Source organism: Symphalangus syndactylus, chromosome 18 (genome assembly GCF_028878055.3).
Source record: "Symphalangus syndactylus isolate Jambi chromosome 18, NHGRI_mSymSyn1-v2.1_pri, whole genome shotgun sequence".
NCBI classification, from domain to species: Eukaryota; Metazoa; Chordata; class Mammalia; order Primates; family Hylobatidae; genus Symphalangus; species Symphalangus syndactylus.
The window spans coordinates 81371647-81390013 of NC_072440.2; the positions used below are offsets into that span (position 1 = coordinate 81371647).

The following is an 18367-nucleotide window of genomic DNA, read 5'->3' on the forward strand; positions in this document are numbered from 1 at the left end:
GCTTTTGTGCCTCTGAAACCCATTGCCTACAAGCATGCCTCCCTTCTAAGGAGTGGGCTGAAGAAGGAGCAGCTGCTCCCTTCTGCTTGTGAGGGTCTCTTCCTTGCCAGAGACCCAAGGACTGGCTTCTGGAACACATCGTTCCAGTGAAGTGGGCAGCATTAATTAATTAAGCAAACAAAAAATCACTGTATGCTATTACGCATGCAATTACTTTTGCACCCACCTAATACATGCCAAGACATGGGCAAAACACGTGCGATGATAGGATGGCCAGCCAGGCTCAGGAATCTCATGGTTCTGGGAGTCTAGTGAGACATAGCAGCCAATACGCAAAGTAATGGTAACACAGCGGGCTATGGAAGCTCAAAAGACCTGGAACAGAGGGCAGGTGGGGGCCGAACAAGGCTTCCCAGAGGCAATGCCCTTTAAGAGGAAAGATGAGTAAGAGCAGGTTACAGAACTGAGAGGAGGAAGAGGGTGCCAGATGCAGGGAGCATCAGGGTGAAAGTTGGGGGTCGGGGGGGTTTAAGGAAATGAAGACACTCACTATTGCTGGAGAATAGAATTCAAGAGTAGGGGTAAGGTGAGGAAGCAAGAAACTGGTAACATCGGAGAGGGTGGCAGAGGCCAAAGTTCTCTTTAAGGAGTGTGAACTTCACCTTAAGAATAATATGGAACCATTGATAGGTTTTAAATAGGGAAATAATATAATCAAGTTTACATGTTAGAAAGATCATTTCAATGGCAGTGTGGAAACGGATGGGAAAGTGGGCAGAACTGAGTTCAGGGAGACCAAGTGGATATCCAGAGGGAAGGGAAGGGAGCCTGAACTAGGGTAACAGCAGGAGGGATGGAAATAAGTGCCTGGCTTTGAGAGGGGTTTAAGAGGTAGGATCAATTAATGAATGCTATTTGATGATTGTTTGGATGTGGGGGTGTGAGAGAGGGACTCCTCATGTTCTCGCTCAGGCAATAGGAGGTGGCAGAGGATGGGTACAGTCAGGGACAGGTTGATTTGAGGTCACTATGGGACTCTATTGGAAATGTGGGGTGAACTGCAGCATAAATCCGTCTACACCTCAGGAAAGAAGACCAGGCTGGGGACAGATGTTTGGAAGTCGTCAACAGGTAGAAAATAACTGGGTCCTGTCCTAGGTAGAATGACACTGGCTATGTGCTCCCCAGGAACTAATGGTGGCATGTACAGAGGGTCCCTGTTGACCCACACATGGTTGAGAAAAAATGCACTGGAAAATCTCACCCTGTGGTTTGTGTGTCCACGCTCAGGTCTCAGGAGTGGGAGGAAACCTGTGACCCGCGGAAAAGCCAGCTACATAAGAAACAGGAAGATGGCGAGTTTTGGTATTTACCCTTCTTATACAATGGTGTTTTAAATCTTTATTGCCCAGGTCTTCAATCCCTACCCTTTTCCTTAAACATTTATGAAGATGGAAAATAGCTTTGCAGAGACCTGTTTAGAGGGAGCCTATTTTCTCTACCAAGACACAAAAACTTTGGATGAAAAATTATTGTAGGCTCCCTCTTGGTGGGAAAGTCATTTCAGTTATGAAATGCTGAACTTTCCAGGACATTTTAATAGTAGAAGAGAATATTGGCACCAAAGACTTGAAATCTGTGGTTTCTTGGAAGCTAGGATGCATGGTTGTCATGCCCATATCTTCTGTACTATCTTGCTGGGACCCTCGAGCTCCCCAGTTTCCTCTAGTGTGACCTCAAAAACAACAGCAGGATGCAGACTCTATAGCTCTAGGTGAGACGTTGACTTCATCACCCAGAAGTCACACAGGACTAGATGTTTTGAAAACACGTTCTCGGCCATATGCTCACATCTCAGAGCATGACACGTACATTCCTCAGAGGGTTGTCTGGTTTATGGAGTGATGTATTTCAGTGGAAATTAACATGTGTGGAAAGAAGCATGGATCTAAATAATTAAGAATCAGAGGGACAAATATAAATTAGAAGGAAATCTTTCCCAGTATCTCTGGTTTAATCACAGTAGGAGGTGGGATTTTAGGTGTGGAATCCATTTTAGGCTGATAAAGACCTCAACAATAAATTTGGCAAAACGCCCTAGGGGAAAAGCAATTTTCCTAGCAGCTTAGAGGACCCAGAGCAGAGAGAGACTGGCAGTCATCCCACTGACCATGAAAGGGCTCACCATTGGATCAATGGGTTAAGGAGATGGCAGTAAATGATAAAGCTTCTGCCAGGTGACAGGCAGACCCCAGAACTTGACTGTGTCCTTGCCTTGCCCTCCCAGCCACTGGAGCAGAAGGACTGAAAAGACAGAAGGGTGCTTGATGGTGAATGAGCCAGGATCAGACATTGGCCTCTGGGCAGGACGGTGGCTATGCTATAAAGTCATAGGAACCCCCACCCTGGGGACACAACCACTGGTCACTGAGTGATATGTATCTGTTTTTAACAGGATGTCATGTCAAGATTTCCAACAGAAATTCATCACCATGATTATATGTAGCCAAATTCCAATTACCCTGGACCATGGAAACACACTCCACGAAGGATGGTCCCAAATACTGTTTAGGAAGCAAGTGATTCTAGGAAACACTGCAGGTAATCATGACACTGGTGGTCACACTCCCCAACTGGAAGCTGGCTGCCCCAGCCCAGCCCTTGCATGGCTTCAGCTCTCTCTGGTCCTTGATTCTGGGCCATGAGCCTGAAGCTAAAAGGAGGGAAGTTTGTCAGCATGAAGAGACAGTGACTGCTCCTCTAAGTAAAATGATTGCTGTAGGGGCGAAGCAGGAGAATCTCTGATGTGATTCTCCCCAAGCCCTCCATGCTGTGCCAATATCCTTCCACTAACCCCCTCCCACTTCCTGGGAGGAGAGCAGGCTCACCACTCTCCAGTAAACGTCCAGGACAAGGGGGAGGGCTGCAGAAAGAACACAGGAAAAGAGTCAGGGCCTAGGTTGGACCCTTGTCTTTGCCACATACTGGCCTTGTGATGCTGGAAACATAATTGGTCACACTGTCCTCAGCCTCCCCAATACTCAGCAGTGGAACTCGTCATACCTGTCTGTCCTTGAGCCTAGAGAGCACTACCTAGACACAAGGGAGACTATCCCTGCCCTGTCTTGGCAGGTACGTCCCTGCTGAAGTCCCACAGGTAGGCGCATCTGAGCCTGTCTTTGAGCTCCCCTGAGATGAATCTTGTTGATCATGGCCTTGGGAAAGTCACATTCCCTCCCTGTCCTTCTCATTCCCTGTTTGTGGCATTGTTGAGTGAAATAGCTCCCTGTGAAGAGGAACCAGAGTGTGCTTATACATCCTTGATAAAAGAGGCTGTGTAAACAATGCTTTTGTGTGTGTGAGTGTGTTTGTTGTGTGTTTGCACCCAGGGATGTGTATGCATCCCTTCCTCTGGGCACCTGCCTGTCGGGATGGTTTGTTTGAATGAGCCCATACCCCAGAGTGTCCCTCTTTTTTACCTCCAGGCTCTAGTGATCTACAAAACTTCTGCCCAGAGAACCTTATCACCAGGAGGTCTTGGGCAGAACTTCAAAAGCTGCTGAGTCACTCTTGGGCAGCAAATTTACTGATTCCTTTTCCAGAGCTGCACCTTTCTGATTATAGGGCCAAGGCCCTCTCCCCTGGATACAATGCTTATCAATGAACTAAAAAAACCTGTACATCAGGGCCATTTTTAGTAATACCTTACAATGGAAAAAGAAAAGGGAGCCAGTGGTCGAGCACCTGCTATGTGCTGCTAGATGCATTTTAATGCACCTTCTTATCCAGTCCTCGCAGCATGTCTATGCTATGACGGTCCTCTACGCCTCCCCACTCCCTTGCAGAGCTCCCCCATTGTCAGTCCAATCTTCTGATGTGTATCAATTCATCTCTATCTTGACTTGTCTTCATTCTTCCATGTATTTGAATCTAATGGTTTTCACATTAGCTCTCTCTCTCTTATTCTGGCTTTGATAAGCCTGCTTGGATAGAAGAGTACCGCAATTGCCATCTCACTGCCTGTTTTCCTGTCTCTAGTTGTGCTTGGGTGGTTCATGCCATTTCAAGGCTCTGATGGTTACCACCAATGCATAAGCTCACATGTAGCTGGGAACTCTGGAACTTCACTTATCATTATAAAATAGACTTTGACTTTACAGTTTAAGAAATATTTCTCACACAGTAGGGACTATACAACCTCTCTTGTGTTTAAAAGGAGGAAACCAAGGTTTAGAAAATAAACTTGTATCGCAAGTAGTAACTGTGGGGATTGGGATCCAGGCCTTAGGTCTCCAATCCAGAATTCACAACACAACCCCACAGAGCTCTTTGCACTGGACATGGCCCTGCCCGGGAGTCCCAGGAGTGGAGCTGAGCTCTAGTAACAGCTCTTTCTGATGCAGGAGGACCTCGGAATGATGCTCAATTCAACTTCTCTGTGCAAGAGCCAACGGAAGGCACCAATGTTGTCATGTGCGTCACAGTTGCTGTCACACCACCAAATTTGAAGGCAGAAGATGCGAAATTTCCACTCAATTTCCAAGTGATTCCGGTAAGGCAGCCTGCTCCAGGGCTTTCCCTTTTAGAAATTCAGTGGAAACCTTGAGCTAGGGAGAACAGCTCTGGCCAGGCTGGGAGATTTGACTGCACCACAGCCTTGGAGATAAAGCCCAAAGAGGCTGTAGCATTCATCCAGTCCAAGTCTAAATGCGCAAAAAATCTGAGGCCAGAAAGATGACACTCAACCATGATCACAGTGGGACTCACCTCCTGCCTGGGTCACTTGTCAGCGTTTTCTGGGATGCTGCAGAATCTAATGCTTGCTACTCAAAAAGTGGTCTGGGCCAAGACCAGCTGTTCTAACAAAGCAGATTCTGGGCTTACTCCAGACCTTCTAAATCAGAATGTTTAAGGACAGAGCCTGAAAATCTGCATTTTCATAAGCTCTCCAGGGGCTTATGTACATTAAAGTTTGAGAACCATTGGCTAAACTTCGGAAGTTGCTTAGGAAAGAAAAAAAGCTGTCTAAACTATTCTGAGTATAAATCCAGGAGGTGTGTTTTTCTCTTATGTTTAGACCAAAGTCGAGTCATTGTTTGGTGGCTGGCATGCAAACTTCTGCTTGGCTACCCTGAGGCCATGTTTCCCTTCCACCCAGGCTCTCTCTCCTTTCATGGTTTTATGAAACTTTTATTTAGGTTTCGGGGTACATGTGAAGGTTTCTTACATAGGTAAACGTGTCACGGGGGTTTGTTTTACAGATTATTTCATTACCCAAGTATTAAGCTCAGTACCCAGTAGTCATCTTTTCTGCTCCGCTCCCTCCTCCCACGCTCCCCACTCAAGTAGATCCTAGTGTCTGTTGCTTCCTTCTTTGTGTTCATAAGTTCTTATTATTTAGCTCCTACTTATAAGTGAGAACTTGCGTTATTTGGTTTTCTGTTCCTGCATTAGTTTGCTAAGGATAATAGCTTCCAGCTCCATCCATGTTCCCAGAAAAAACAGCTCTTTTTGTGGCAACATAATATTTCATGGTATATATGTACTACGTTTTCTTTAACCAGTCTGTCATTGATGGATGTGCATTTAGGTTGATTCCATGTCTTTGCTGTTGTGAACAGTGCTGCAATGCACATTCACATGCATGTGTCTTTATGGTAGAATGCTTTATATTCCTTTGGGTATATACCCAGTAGTGCAATAGCTGGGGGGATTCATTTTTTTAAAATATCATTTAAAAGAAAAAAGCTACAAAAGAAAATCTGATTCTCTACTCCCTGCTATTCCCCCAAACAATTCACTGCATCCCCCAAATCAAGTGAAGTTTCTCAAATCATACACCCCACAGCTTCTTTGCACTGATGTGGATAATTAAGGTCATGCACTCATCACATGCTGGGATCCTCTCTCCTCATAATAGAGTTGAAGAGACTGAGGCCCCAAAAAGTGAAGTGACGTGGTCAGAGTTAATGGCAGAGTTGAGACTGGCTTCCAGAGGTCCCCCAAGCCTTCAGTCAAACACACAAGTCACCTTTCTGAGCACCAGGGATATCAGAGGTCCTTTAACAGACTGGGCTGGAGCTTGAATTACAGTGTCTCTAGGAATGATTTCAGTTTCTGTTCACTGAGCTGAAGGCAAAATTCATAGCCTTGGGTGTCAGTGCATTTATGGACAGACAAGGCTCCTGGGTACCCCAGACATGGCTGAACAATCCTATGCATTGGCTGTGGTTCACACTAATAAGAGGGCCTCACAGTGAGAGAATACAGATTGTGTCTCTCTTATCAGAAATGCTTTGGACCAGATATATTTTGCATTTGAGATTTGGAGGATTTTTGCATTATATACTTACTGATTCAGCATCTCTAGTCCAAAAATTCAAAATCCAAAATGCTCCAATGAGCATTTCCTTTGAGTATCATGTTGGTATTCAAAAAGGTTTGGATTTTGGAGCATTTTGGATTTCAGATGTTCAGATTAAGGATGCTCAACCTGTACTTCAGAAGTATAAGCATGTTCACATTCATTGTCTCAAAAGCCCAATTAGCTCCACTTTTGTAGGTGTGGAAGCTAAAGCTCAGAGGGTAATGACCTATCCAAGGTGCACCTTAGAGGTGACAGGGGTGTTTGATCCCAGGACTTAGGGTCTCAGGTCCAGGGCTCTCAGTAGGGCTTAGGTGCATGCCTTTCTGGTGATACTCATGGCTCCAAAAACCACAAAGATTCCGGCTCTAGCAGAAGGAGAGCTTTTGTGTTCTGCTCTCCTTGACCATAATTCCATTTCCCAATTTCAGGAATTCGGTGGAGAGAAATCGCTGGGGTTTAGCGCAGTAGTTTTGAGGTGCCTCAAACCCGCTGATGATATCAAAGAATATTTCTTAAGGATGCAGTAGTACACGGTTGTTATTTTCATCACCACCTGGTACCTGAACACCTTTTCCACTTTAGGGGAATCCTGGTGGGAGGCAGGGCCCAGCCTTCTACTGCAAGCAGCTAGAGGCCAAATATTCCCTCAACCAAGCCCTTGGATGCAAAAGTTGTAGACTTGTGACCCAGGCCTGCCCAATTAGTGCTCCCTTCATCTCCCCCTCACCCCTCACACACACACACACACACACACTCAGTCACTCAGAGCCTTGGCATTCGAGGAAATAACCAAAGCAGGTGGGAACAGCTGAGGATTATTTGCTGTGTAGCCATCTTGTCTGGCCCCTGCCCACCTCTGGGCTGCATTTTCTAGCATCCCATCAATGCTGTGAGCTGTGCTTCCAAGAAGCATCTTTCAGCCCACCCCAGCCTGAGATAGTTTCCAGGGCTTTCAGATGAGAATTCCTGCTGACTCTGGTGCCTTCTAAGAGGACCCTCAGATTTTCCAGCTCTCACCTCTGGGAAGAAAAGGCTAAAGGCAGAGGGAGAGATTTGGGAAAGGCTGAGCAGGAACTGAGGCCCCTGGTCTGCCCAGCCAGGATTGACCAGGTCAAACACCAAAGAGGCCTACTAGAAACATCTCAGCCAACTCTTCCTTCTTCTGAGCTAAGACAGAAGCCCAGAGAAGGATCAGAGCTGCCCCAGCACACACGCAACTTCTGAGGCTCTGTTCACATGGGTGACCACGGGCCTTGTGTTGATTCACCCAAAGTCTTCACAGTTCAGGAACCCTACCAAGATTGTAACCACCCAATTTTTAAAATGACATCAAGCCCACTTTCCTACTTTTCTGCCAGAGATATGTTACTTCTCACCATTCACCAATTTGCTGAAGGAACACTCAGACCCAAGAGCTCCTCAGGCTTCTTGGAGATCCCAGCAGATCTTGCAAGATCCCGATTGAGTTAAATGTCAAAGAACATTTCAGACCTGGACAACTCAAATGACACTTGGGTTACTTTCACAGTTCAGCTGAGAAACAGCAATGTACCTGCCAGCAGCCAGGCTCTCAGAAGGCTCCAGGGCTCAAATGGTGTCTGTGGCTCCAGTGCTGACCTGCTGATATGAGGATGCTCCAGCCCTGGCATGGGCCTGTGACTCCCCAGTTGCTGTGGGAGCACTGCTCTGCTTTATGTCCAACCAGACCCTGATGGGTTGTGAATAGGCAGGGAGAAGACAGGACAGTGAAAAAGAGAGGGTGGATGAGCCATTTCATCCTCACCTCCCTCAAAGTTCCTCCCCAAGGCCTGGACTTTCCACCTTCTCCCCAGCTCACCCTTGGCCTCCAGAGAAGTCGGCCTGGGAAAACTAAGAGGTCTGTACATATGGGTGGGGCCCAGTGTCAACAATGGAAAAGAATCAAGCCATCTAAGGATGACATCACCTGGTGGTGACAGGGCTTGATTACAAAGCAAGCAGCACAGCTTCCCCAGTTCCCAACTCTACTACTTAAACTGCTGAGCCTCAGTTTCTACACCCACAAAATAGGAAGCCCAGCATCGGCTTGCAGGATTATTATGAATATCCAACACATTACATAAAAGTGCTTTGCAAACTCTCAAGAAGCTTACAATGGAACTGCATCCTCAGGTGTTCCTTCTACTACATGAAAAGACTGGAACATGGGTATCTCCCCATTCATAGGCACACAGACATTCGTACAAGCATCAGGGGTGGGAGTGCAAGAATAAATTCCCATCTATTTACAGTGGTCTGATGGAATAAAAGAAGTTGACTTCTCAGGGAAGCTCCCGGTGTTAGGGAGCTTACATTTGCACCAGGTTCTGTGCTATCTGTCAATATCTCCCCCTTCCTTTCAATGCGATCATCATTGCTGTGAAGAGTAACCACACCTTTCAGGGCTGACCAAAGAATACCTCCTCCTCTCAGACACCTCCTTTTCTGCCTCAGTTTCTTTCCTCTTGCTGTTCTCTGCGACTGAGTAGGTTTCATTTTTTACAACCTCACACAGAGCATGAGTAAGCAGTCATTTCAGTTCACCTCTAGGTGTGCCAAGGAACAGGCAGGCCACACAAGGAAGAGGAACGTGTTCCACTTATAAATTTTTTGAGGTTATCCTCATTGATCCATTCCATAAAGCTATCAGAGGAAATCTTGACACCCAGTGGATCACCAAATTAGTCCACAAGCACGGGGAGATGTGTGGGATGACATCTTCAGGCTGCAAGAGCCATGGTCTTGGAAAGGGCCGTAAGTTCTACCACCCTATTGGTGGTTCTCACCATACGACTTGGAGAAGGTGCAATATTCTCCAGCTCTAATGTTATCACAGATATAAGTAATATTTGTAAAATTCATACCTAATAAATTTAGGACAGTCATGTGTGCTTACAGCTATTATGTGTCTGTTAAAACTAGTCTGCAGATTGGTCCATGAATGCTTTGTCGAATCATGAAAGTTAGAGTGCAATAGTGTTTGAAGACTCTGAGTGATGGTGTATCTTGTTTGTAATAAGAAAAATTTCTTTTGTCTTTACTTCATCTTATTAGAGAGTGATATGTCAGTGTTTAAAACATGCTTTGCGGCAGCCAGGCACAGTGGTTCATGCCTGTAATCCCAGGATTTGGGGAGGCCAAGGCAGGCAGATCACGAGGTCGGGAGTTCAAGACCAGCCTGACCAACATGGTGAAACCCCGTCTCTACTAAAAACACAAAAATTAGCCAGGCATGGTGGCACGCGCCTATAATCCCAGCTACTCAGGAGGCTTGGGCAGGAGAATTGCTTGAACCCAGGAGGCGGAGGTTGCAGTGAGCCGAGATCATGCCATTGCACTCCAGCCTGGGCGACAGAGTAAGATTCCGTCTCAGAAAAAAAAAAAAAAAAAAAAAAAAGCTTTATGGCATAATAGGTATAAAATAAATTCTTTAAAAGAGAGGATAAAAAGGAGAAGGAATGCAGGGATGAAACCACTGAGCCAAGCTGTTCAGTTCTGCTTGCCTTTTTGTTTGGGTCTGAGTTCCTAAATCTGCCTTTCTCCCTATTTCCAACAGGCTGGCTCACAGGTATGGCTCAGCGTCGTCCTTGCCCTGCACCTCTGCTGCCGTCCACTGGTGAAGTGTTAGGCTACTTCCAACGCCTGTGGCCTCCACGTGTTCAGTGGCTGCAAATTCAGTCTCACTAAGTCTTACATCAGACACAGGCCTAAAATCCCCAAACAGGTTCACAAAGCAGGAGAATATTTAGCTGTCCTGGTCTGAAGCTTCGACCCTTTGAGCTATTCTCTCGCTAACATTCAAGTGACACCATCCTCAGGCCCATGGCCTCTGATAGAGAAGATTGATGGAGCTGGTTCCTTTTTATTTAAGATGAGAGCAGCACTAAGGGGTACCTTGGAAAGATTTTCAGCCTCCTAAAGTAGTCAGTCCCCAAATCCTCCATAAGCAGGATGCATGCTCTCCAAATGCAGCTTCAAGGCACATCCTGGAGCCCGTCTTGCAAGAAACTGCCACCCTCCTAAACAGATCATCTGGCTCAGGATGGTGAAAGATGACTTGCCCATATGAGGAAGGATGGAGAAGGACAGGTGGAGTTTGGAATACCTATCCTCACAGGCACTCAGACCTACCCCTCTGCCCATGGCTGAGAGTGCTGAGCCACCAAGAGGGAGGTGTATCTGCCTGGGGAACCACAGATGAAAGGGGGGAGCAGGATGTGGCCACAGACAACAACGAGTGATTACAGCACCTCCAGGCCTTCCAGGGGAGCCTGCCTGTGACAGTGGTGGCCCAGCCACAGAGCTGGGGTCAGGATCTGACTCTGGTCCCTGACACCCCAGCTATGAAGTGGAGGGTTGGGATGGGCATTGAGAGAAGCACTCAGGTGCAAGGAGCCATCAGCGTCTCAGGTCCCAGAGCTGGAGAACAAAGTGGCACTTAATCCAGGAAAAAGCACAGGACCCATCCCTAGAACTAGAGTAGGGTCTGTGCATGACCAGTCCTGGGTGTGTGGTTTGTTGATGCTGGGTACTCTGAGCAATGGACCAAGAACCCCCACGTTGTTCCCCCACACTCACACTTCTCACTGCCACTGAGCAAGTCTGTTCTGAAGGATCAGGAGCCTGGACAGGGCTATGAGGGGCCAACAGAGGGAGCAGGACAAGGTAACGGGTAAGCAGGGAGACCGTTGCCTTCTAATTGTAGGAGGCACGCTGCCCACACACCTCTGCATGCCCACTGCCTCCCCGTGCACCCACACATGCATGCACACTGGCTCATACCCAGAGCCACGGGACACTGCTGACCCTCTGGAGAAGAACTGATTCCATCATTGCTTTTGCCATAGGGCCCAAGCAAGTCAGGCTCCCAAACCTGCTGAGGCTATTGTTAATGTCAGCAAAATCGCGTTAGAGATGCCACCTGCCATACACTTGGGGCAGTGGCCTATCTTCTGTTTCACCCTGGAGCCCAGACCTGTCCCTACCCCTGAAAAGAAACTTTCCCCTTTCCTGTCTTCCCTGCAAGGCATAGCTCATAAATAATCATTTCCTATTGCATAACCATTCGAAATGGAATCCCTATGCTTGACTGTAGTGGGGAAAATTTGTTTAGCAAGGGGTTTTTATTATATAATATGTATGTGACATCTGGTAATAGGAACTGCATTATATTTATTGTTTTATCTCTAAGAAAATATTGAAATAAAAGGAAAATGATCAGGGCCCATTATTCTCCAATGAGAAGTAATCTCGGTGCTTCACTGGAGAGATGAAACAGAGGAAGCGAAAAGAATTCCATTCTGTAATAGTATAGCAGTCCAAAGTATTCTGCTAAACATTCAGGAGAGAAGGGGCTTTAGGGGCCCCAGAAGAAAATCAGTGTTGAAACGATGTCACTAGTTTCCATGGAAGTTTTCTTTCTATATAAGCAGGGAGAGAAAACTCAGAAACTCAGGATGCTGTTAGACTCAATGAGATAAAACCGTATGTAGTATTTCTTTGCATCCATTGTACTGTCCAGGGTCTAGATGAAATGACAGTCTAAACACTACTGCTTTTTGAGAGTTCAGCTGAGCACTGTCTCCATTTATAGAGCCTGTAATGTTATCTTGGTGAATGGAGAGGGTCTAGAAGGTGGTGAGTCTTTCTTGGTGCCTGGGGTCCATGCACAGAGGAGGCTTTCTCACAGTAATTATGCTTCCTCTAATTCCAGCGGTTCCGGGAGAAATTTCCACCCGTGTTTTTTTCCTCGTTCGGAAACGCTGTCCAAAGCTCAAATAATAAATTCCGCCGCAACTTCACCATGACTTACCATCTGAGCCCGGGGAACTATGTTGTGGTTGCACAGACACGGAGAACATCAGTGGAGTTCTTGCTCCGAATCTTCCTAAAAACGCCAGACAGTGACAGGTACAGAACCCTCTGGGATTCTAAATGTTTTATTCTACTTAACTTTATAAAAACACATTGTGTCGTTATGGGCAGTGCTCTGTGCATTCGTGCAGCCTGTGCTATGTCACTGGGGACACGATATTGGCCCCACTCTAGAGCAGCTCACCATAAAGGGGGAGTGAGAAAGTCTATGAACCAAGAACCAGACCACAGACAGGATGGGTCCATTGCCAGATGGAAATGCAAAGTGGCACGGGAGGACTGAGTGGCAAGAGGGACTGAGGAAGGCTTCTTGAGGGAAATGGCACTTGAGCCGGGCTTTGAAGAAAAACATAATTTAACAGTTTAAAAGCGAAGGCGATGGTGGCCACGGGAAGGTAGGTAGAAGAAAAAAGCATGAATGGCAGCAGGGAAGTGGCTGTGCACAGGACTGCTTGGAAAGTAGCATCGGCATCCACACGGGAAGGTAGCATTTGGCCAACATGTCACATGGCCTGAAATGTGGGGTATAGCAGGGAGACAGTAAAAGATGGGCCTGAAAGAAAGAGTCCATCATGGAGGGTCTTCCATGCCAACTTGATCATTCAAGACTGAGAGCAGCAAGTGCTCATTCCACTGGGCCCCTTGTCTCCTCTTGGGCCCAAGACAGACATTGCCATCATTATGGCAGTCTTTGCAGCTGAGCGTTGGTGAGACCTTCTAAGTCCAGCATGCCAGGCCACCATCATACCACCAATCAGAGATGGAACCTAAGGCAGAGTCTATCTGCCATCCTGACAATGGGGGTTGCTGGAAGTGTGTATCTGGTTGTGGAAGGAACCATTTACTAAACGGTTAAAGACTGACCATTTCCAGCCAAAAGGCTGGGCTCGTGGCCACAGTGCTGTAGCTGCTCACTTCATGTCCTGCAGTGCTGAGGGTGCCCCATTCAGGAACTTGGCATCAAAATCCAGTGCCACCTGGGTGCCCTCTATATGCAGGCCCCCTTTGAGTGGTGAGCTGGTCATCCTTGTCACACTGTCCTCTGATTTTCCAGGCACCTGAGCAGCCATTTCAACCTCAGAATGAAGGTAGGTATGCAGCAAGGTTTGGCTGGCAAGCCTCACTGGCCCCATCCCATCCCCAAGCGTTTCCATCTCCTTCTTTGTGCCTCCCCCTGCCCCCAGCCAATGAAAAGAGAGACACCGTGATAGGCCAATGAAGGCTCAAAGGGGCGGGGTAGGGGGAGAAGACCAGGCCTCCAAGGCCAGGCTCAACCCCGCCCTCTTCCTTCCACAAACTTCAGTTTTCTCATTCCCCAGAAGGCTTTTTCCAACTGCCCAATAAAGCCTCTTTCTCAGATCTTGGCAGGGGTTGTTGCACCCCTGCTGTACCAGATGGGTAGCCTCCTTCCCCAGCAGTCTAACATTGGCTATTTTCCCTTTGATCCAGGGAAGCCCTTCCGAACATGGCTCCCAACAAAGCATTTTCAACAGATATGCTCAGCAGGTATGGTACCTAGCACCCAGAGCCTTACGTGGGAGCAGTGAAAGGGGACCTGAGGGAGGGACAGCTCTCACAGGCCCTTATTGGGATGCAGAGAGGAGAAGTGATTTGATGGATTATTTTACCTGCCTCTCTTTCTGGATCATCTCCAGAACTGCTCTGGCTGCCAAACTCGGTAGAGATGGGGTGCCCCACCCAGTGTCATCTGTGACATCAAGATGGAATGTAGAGCTTAGAAAGGGAGGGGATAATTATGGGGTGTGAGGTGTATTGCCCTCTAAATCTTTAAACAAGCAATTGGCAGTACCCCTTGAAACCTTTCCTTCTCCTACTCAGCCACCTCCCACCAACCTGGCATCATTCCTCCCGGGAGCTAGCCAGCTTCATACAGCACACACAGCATCCTTGCTGCCAAACCACCTATGTGCACACAGGATTTCCTTAATGGCTTAATAAACTGTTATAAAGAACTCCCTGACTTGTCAGAATAAAATAGCTGCCAGGGGCTCTGCACAATGGGCCTCTTACCGTTAATAATTGTGTTAGTGTGGAAAGTGGAAAGTGATACCAATGATCATCTCTACCCTGCTGCCGTGAACCAGGAAGAGACCAAGGACAGGAAGGATGGCAGGCCCTGCCTTTGCATTCAGAGGGTTAATGGGGCAGTGGTCACCCAGAAGCAGCCTGGGCCAAAGTAGGGAAAAACTAAGAATGTGGCTGGAATGAGTGGCATGTGTTGCAAAGAGCAGATGAACACAGGAACACGGACCTCCATGAAGTCAGTACCAGCCCAGGATCCAGGTCCACTATCTGGGCTGATTCAGGAGGCACTTCACTCACTGCATGACAAGGCCGGCCAAGATGACTGTCCTCAGTCTGCAAGCTCCCGAATGCAGGGATGATATTATATGCATTCCTTGTCCCCAACATTGATCACTGTCCTTGGCCCAAGGAGGTGCTCAATCATTTCTATCGAATTAAGACAGATCACCTCCCCCAGAGCAGATGCCTGAGTGAAGGTTAGCCCCTGAGGTGGTTAGCAGGGCCTGATTAGGATGCCTGAGACCAAGCTTCCTTCAGTAGCAGGTGGCAAATTCTCACACATGGCCCATGCACCTGTATCTCTAAAATAAAAATGTTTGCCATATGTGAAGATGGGACAGATTTTCTAATAAGACTTTTCCAAACAACAGCCAAGTTCCTCCTCATAGAGGGTGACTGGTGGCCAATAGAGGGCCTTCGTAGGAATTAGAATAAGACCCCAGTGTGGCATTCTGCCAGACACATGGCTGGGAAGCAGAAAAGAGACTGGATTCCAGCCCCCTCCCAGCCAGGCACTCTTGAGCAGGGCCCACCTGTCAGTATTCTGTAATCCTACAAGCTGTCCTCAGGGTCTGTGTCCTCCAAAGAAAGTTTAAAGCAAAATATTCCTCCTTACACTCACTGTGTCCTCTCTTCTGACCTTTTCTATCACTTTAACTAGATTTAAACTAATACAATGGTTGCCGGGTGCGGTGGCTGACGCCTGTAATCTCAGCACTTTGGGAGGCCAAGGCAGGTGGATCAGGAGGTCAGGAATTCGAGACCAGCCTGGCCAGCATGGTAAAACCCCATCTCTACTAAAAACACAAAAATTAGCCGGGCATGGTAGCACACGCCTGTAGTCCCAGCTACTCGGGAGGCTGAGACAGGAGAATTGCCTGAGCCCAGGAGGCAGAGGTTGCAGTGAGCCAAGATCATGCCATTGCACTGCAGCCTGGATGACAGAGCAAGACTCCATCTCAAAAAAAAAAAAAAAAAAAAAAAACAAAACATAGTACAGTGACTTGATACTACCACCAGTTCTTCATTCACTGTAGTAGTGGTGACAGCTCTATAACCCAGGGTCTGCCTGTGAGAAAGGAAGGATCCACTTAGACTCTGGGATGAGCTAGGTCTATCCACCAAGTAGCCAGCATTTACCCAGCACCTGGACATTACAAGTCCCACACTAAGCTTTGGGAATCCCAAGGAATAGCTTTTGGGCATCTTGCATTGTGGTGGTCGAGGCAAACATGCAATTTTTCAGGAGACTGTTTAAGCAGCCCTCACCTCCGTTCTTACCCTTATCTCCTCAGACTCTTTCGGTTGGTTATGGAGTGCAGGACCCAGAGCAGGCTCTGTCCTCACATGGGAATGTGGAGGAAAAAAACATGGTCCATGCCCCAAAGCTGCTTTATAGTGGACGATTCCATGGAAGTTGGAACTCCTCATTAGCATGCTAACTGCTGTTCAAAGCAAGGTGTCCTGAGTCTTTGGAAGAGAAACTCAGTTGATAGTGGGCACTCAACACCAACTTTCCTGATAAAACCCAAAGTGAGATGTTGGAGAAATGACCCAAGGACCATCTTCAGGCACTGGCAGGATGCTTTCCTTAGGGGCATCCTGAGGGGTCATCCTTCTAGGTGACGACCCCATCTGGACTGGCTCTGGGGCTGTTTGTGCTTCCAGTTCAAGGTGGTAAGGCCAATCCTGGGAGATGGAAGGTGATGATTCTCAGAAGACCCCCAGGAGGCATCCTATTCTACCTGACCAGTGCCACTGTACAGGGCCACCTGCTGATAAATCTTTCCAGCGCCAACTCCCCATGAAAATGCTTTCCCAGGGCAATAGCAGCATAGCATCCCCTCTGCCCTTCCCAGGCTGGACGTGAGGAACAGCCACATATAGAACAGCTCCATGTCTCTGTGAAATTGTCATCAAAGACACTGCCTGTCAACCTGCTGGATACTCCCAATATAAAATCAAATGCAGTTAACTGCCCCAGAAGTTGAGGCCAGGAAGAGTTCCTCCCTCCCCAACCTCAATTGCTTCCTGCTCTTAATCCAAAGAAAACCATGATGTCTCCTTTTTTGCTTCAGTGGCTGGGAAAATTAATGCTAAGTAATGTGCTCAATGATAGCAGTTTCTCTTAGCCTACATTTCTGGTATTTTTAATTCCTATTATCACACACTTGCACACACACACACACATACACACACACACATGCACACAGTAGTCATAGTTTTTCCTAGTCTCTTCCTGGAAGCAGATGGGGAACACATCTGAAGGGTTGAGTTGATTCATTCAACAATACTTGCCATGAGGGGTTCCCAAGTGCCAGGGATGGGGGAAGGACTAAACTGCTTTCAGTCCAGTAATGGATAAAGAGAGAAATGCAAGGTCACCCACACCAGGGGCCAAGCATCAGGAGTGACCAACATGACAGATGTGCAGGGGAGGGAGTCACTACATGGCTGGGAGCCATCAGGTAAGGCTTCATGACGAAGGCAAGATGGGTACATTGTGGGGACTAAGTGCTTGGAAATCTGAGTGCTTTTACAGGGCAGGCAGATGTCCCTCTCAGATCCTGGCACTGATATAATTCCTGCATTCTTTCCTTGTTTGGATCAGAGGCTGGACATTGATGCCACCCAGCTTCACAGCCTTCTCAACCAGGAGCTTCTGACAGGTATGAGCAGCCCAAGGGCAAGCTGGCCCCATCCTCCTCCCTGCTGGCAACCCCACCCCACACCCCCCTGTCAACACTTCAGTCCTTCCTGTCCTTCTCTCCTCAGGACCTCCAGGGGACATGTTCTCCTTAGATGAGTGCCGCAGCTTGGTGGCTCTGATGGAAGTATCCTTTGCGGTCATCCCTCCCATGCTCTGAGCATCCCTCTGCTCTGTGGGCTTCCCCAGAGACCTAATTAGGACAGTAGGGAACCCTTTTCTCACTTAGTATTTTCTCTTCTTCCCTGTGCCTGAGTTTCTGGGGATGCTGTACTAACTCACTAACGTGCCATAGCAACAATGATAATAGTTACCATCTATCAAGCACCTACTATGTGCTGATCAGTATACTGGGGTGTGTGTGAGTGTGTGTGTTTGTGTGTCCTTATAATTCTTGAAGCAATCCCTCTGATACAAAAAATATCATCTCATCATATAGTAGAAGAAACAGGAGTTCAGAGAGGTTAAGTAATTTGCCCAGATCACACAGCTAGTCAAGACTCATGCCCAGATTTGAAGTTGGAGCTTTCGGCCTCCAAAGTCTATGCTCTAACCTTATCCTAAACCACCCCTTTATAGCACCGTTGGGAACTATTTTCCCTTTCACCCATTCCATTCCCACTGGAGGAGTCTCCATTATTTAAATTTCTTACTTCAACAAGTCCCCAATTCAATCAAGATAACTACCATCAAAACATGGAAAACTGCCTGGTCTACACAGCAGCTGCACCCCAGCATTGTTATGCTGCATTCACAGTGGGAAAGGCTGGGCGGAAGCAGTTCAGGGACTCACTCCAAGCCCGTGGCTACAAGTGTAGGACCAAGAATCGGACCCCAGGCTCCTGCCTCTCCTCCTGATTTCCATTCCCCAGTGAGTCATCCTCCTCTGTACCCCTCACTTGGCAGGCAGGAGAGGCTGACTCCATGAGTGTAGATCCCCAGATGCTGCCCTGCCAGCCCCTCACTCAGCAGTGTGCTGTCTCCTGAGACGCATTGCCCTGCTCCCACTCTGTTGACAAGGCTCAACTGGGACAGTGAAGCCAGCCATTGTGAAACAAGAGGGCTTTTTTGATGAA

At 47.6% G+C, this 18367-nt stretch overlaps 1 protein-coding gene across 1 annotated transcript in view; it reads left to right on the top strand.

The window, feature by feature from the left end:
• The window catches only part of CAPN13 (calpain 13), an 85042-nt gene that overhangs the window by 51951 nt on the left and 14724 nt on the right, over positions 1-18367 (top strand). Inside the window, exons 10-18 of the mRNA XM_063622744.1 lie at positions 1291-1365; positions 2456-2601; positions 4404-4552; positions 9942-9953; positions 12099-12295; positions 13314-13347; positions 13709-13765; positions 17196-17253; positions 17360-17418. Coding sequence (XP_063478814.1) covers positions 1291-1365; positions 2456-2601; positions 4404-4552; positions 9942-9953; positions 12099-12295; positions 13314-13347; positions 13709-13765; positions 17196-17253; positions 17360-17418 — 787 coding nt within the window. The remainder of the gene's footprint in view (positions 1-1290; positions 1366-2455; positions 2602-4403; positions 4553-9941; positions 9954-12098; positions 12296-13313; positions 13348-13708; positions 13766-17195; positions 17254-17359; positions 17419-18367) is intronic.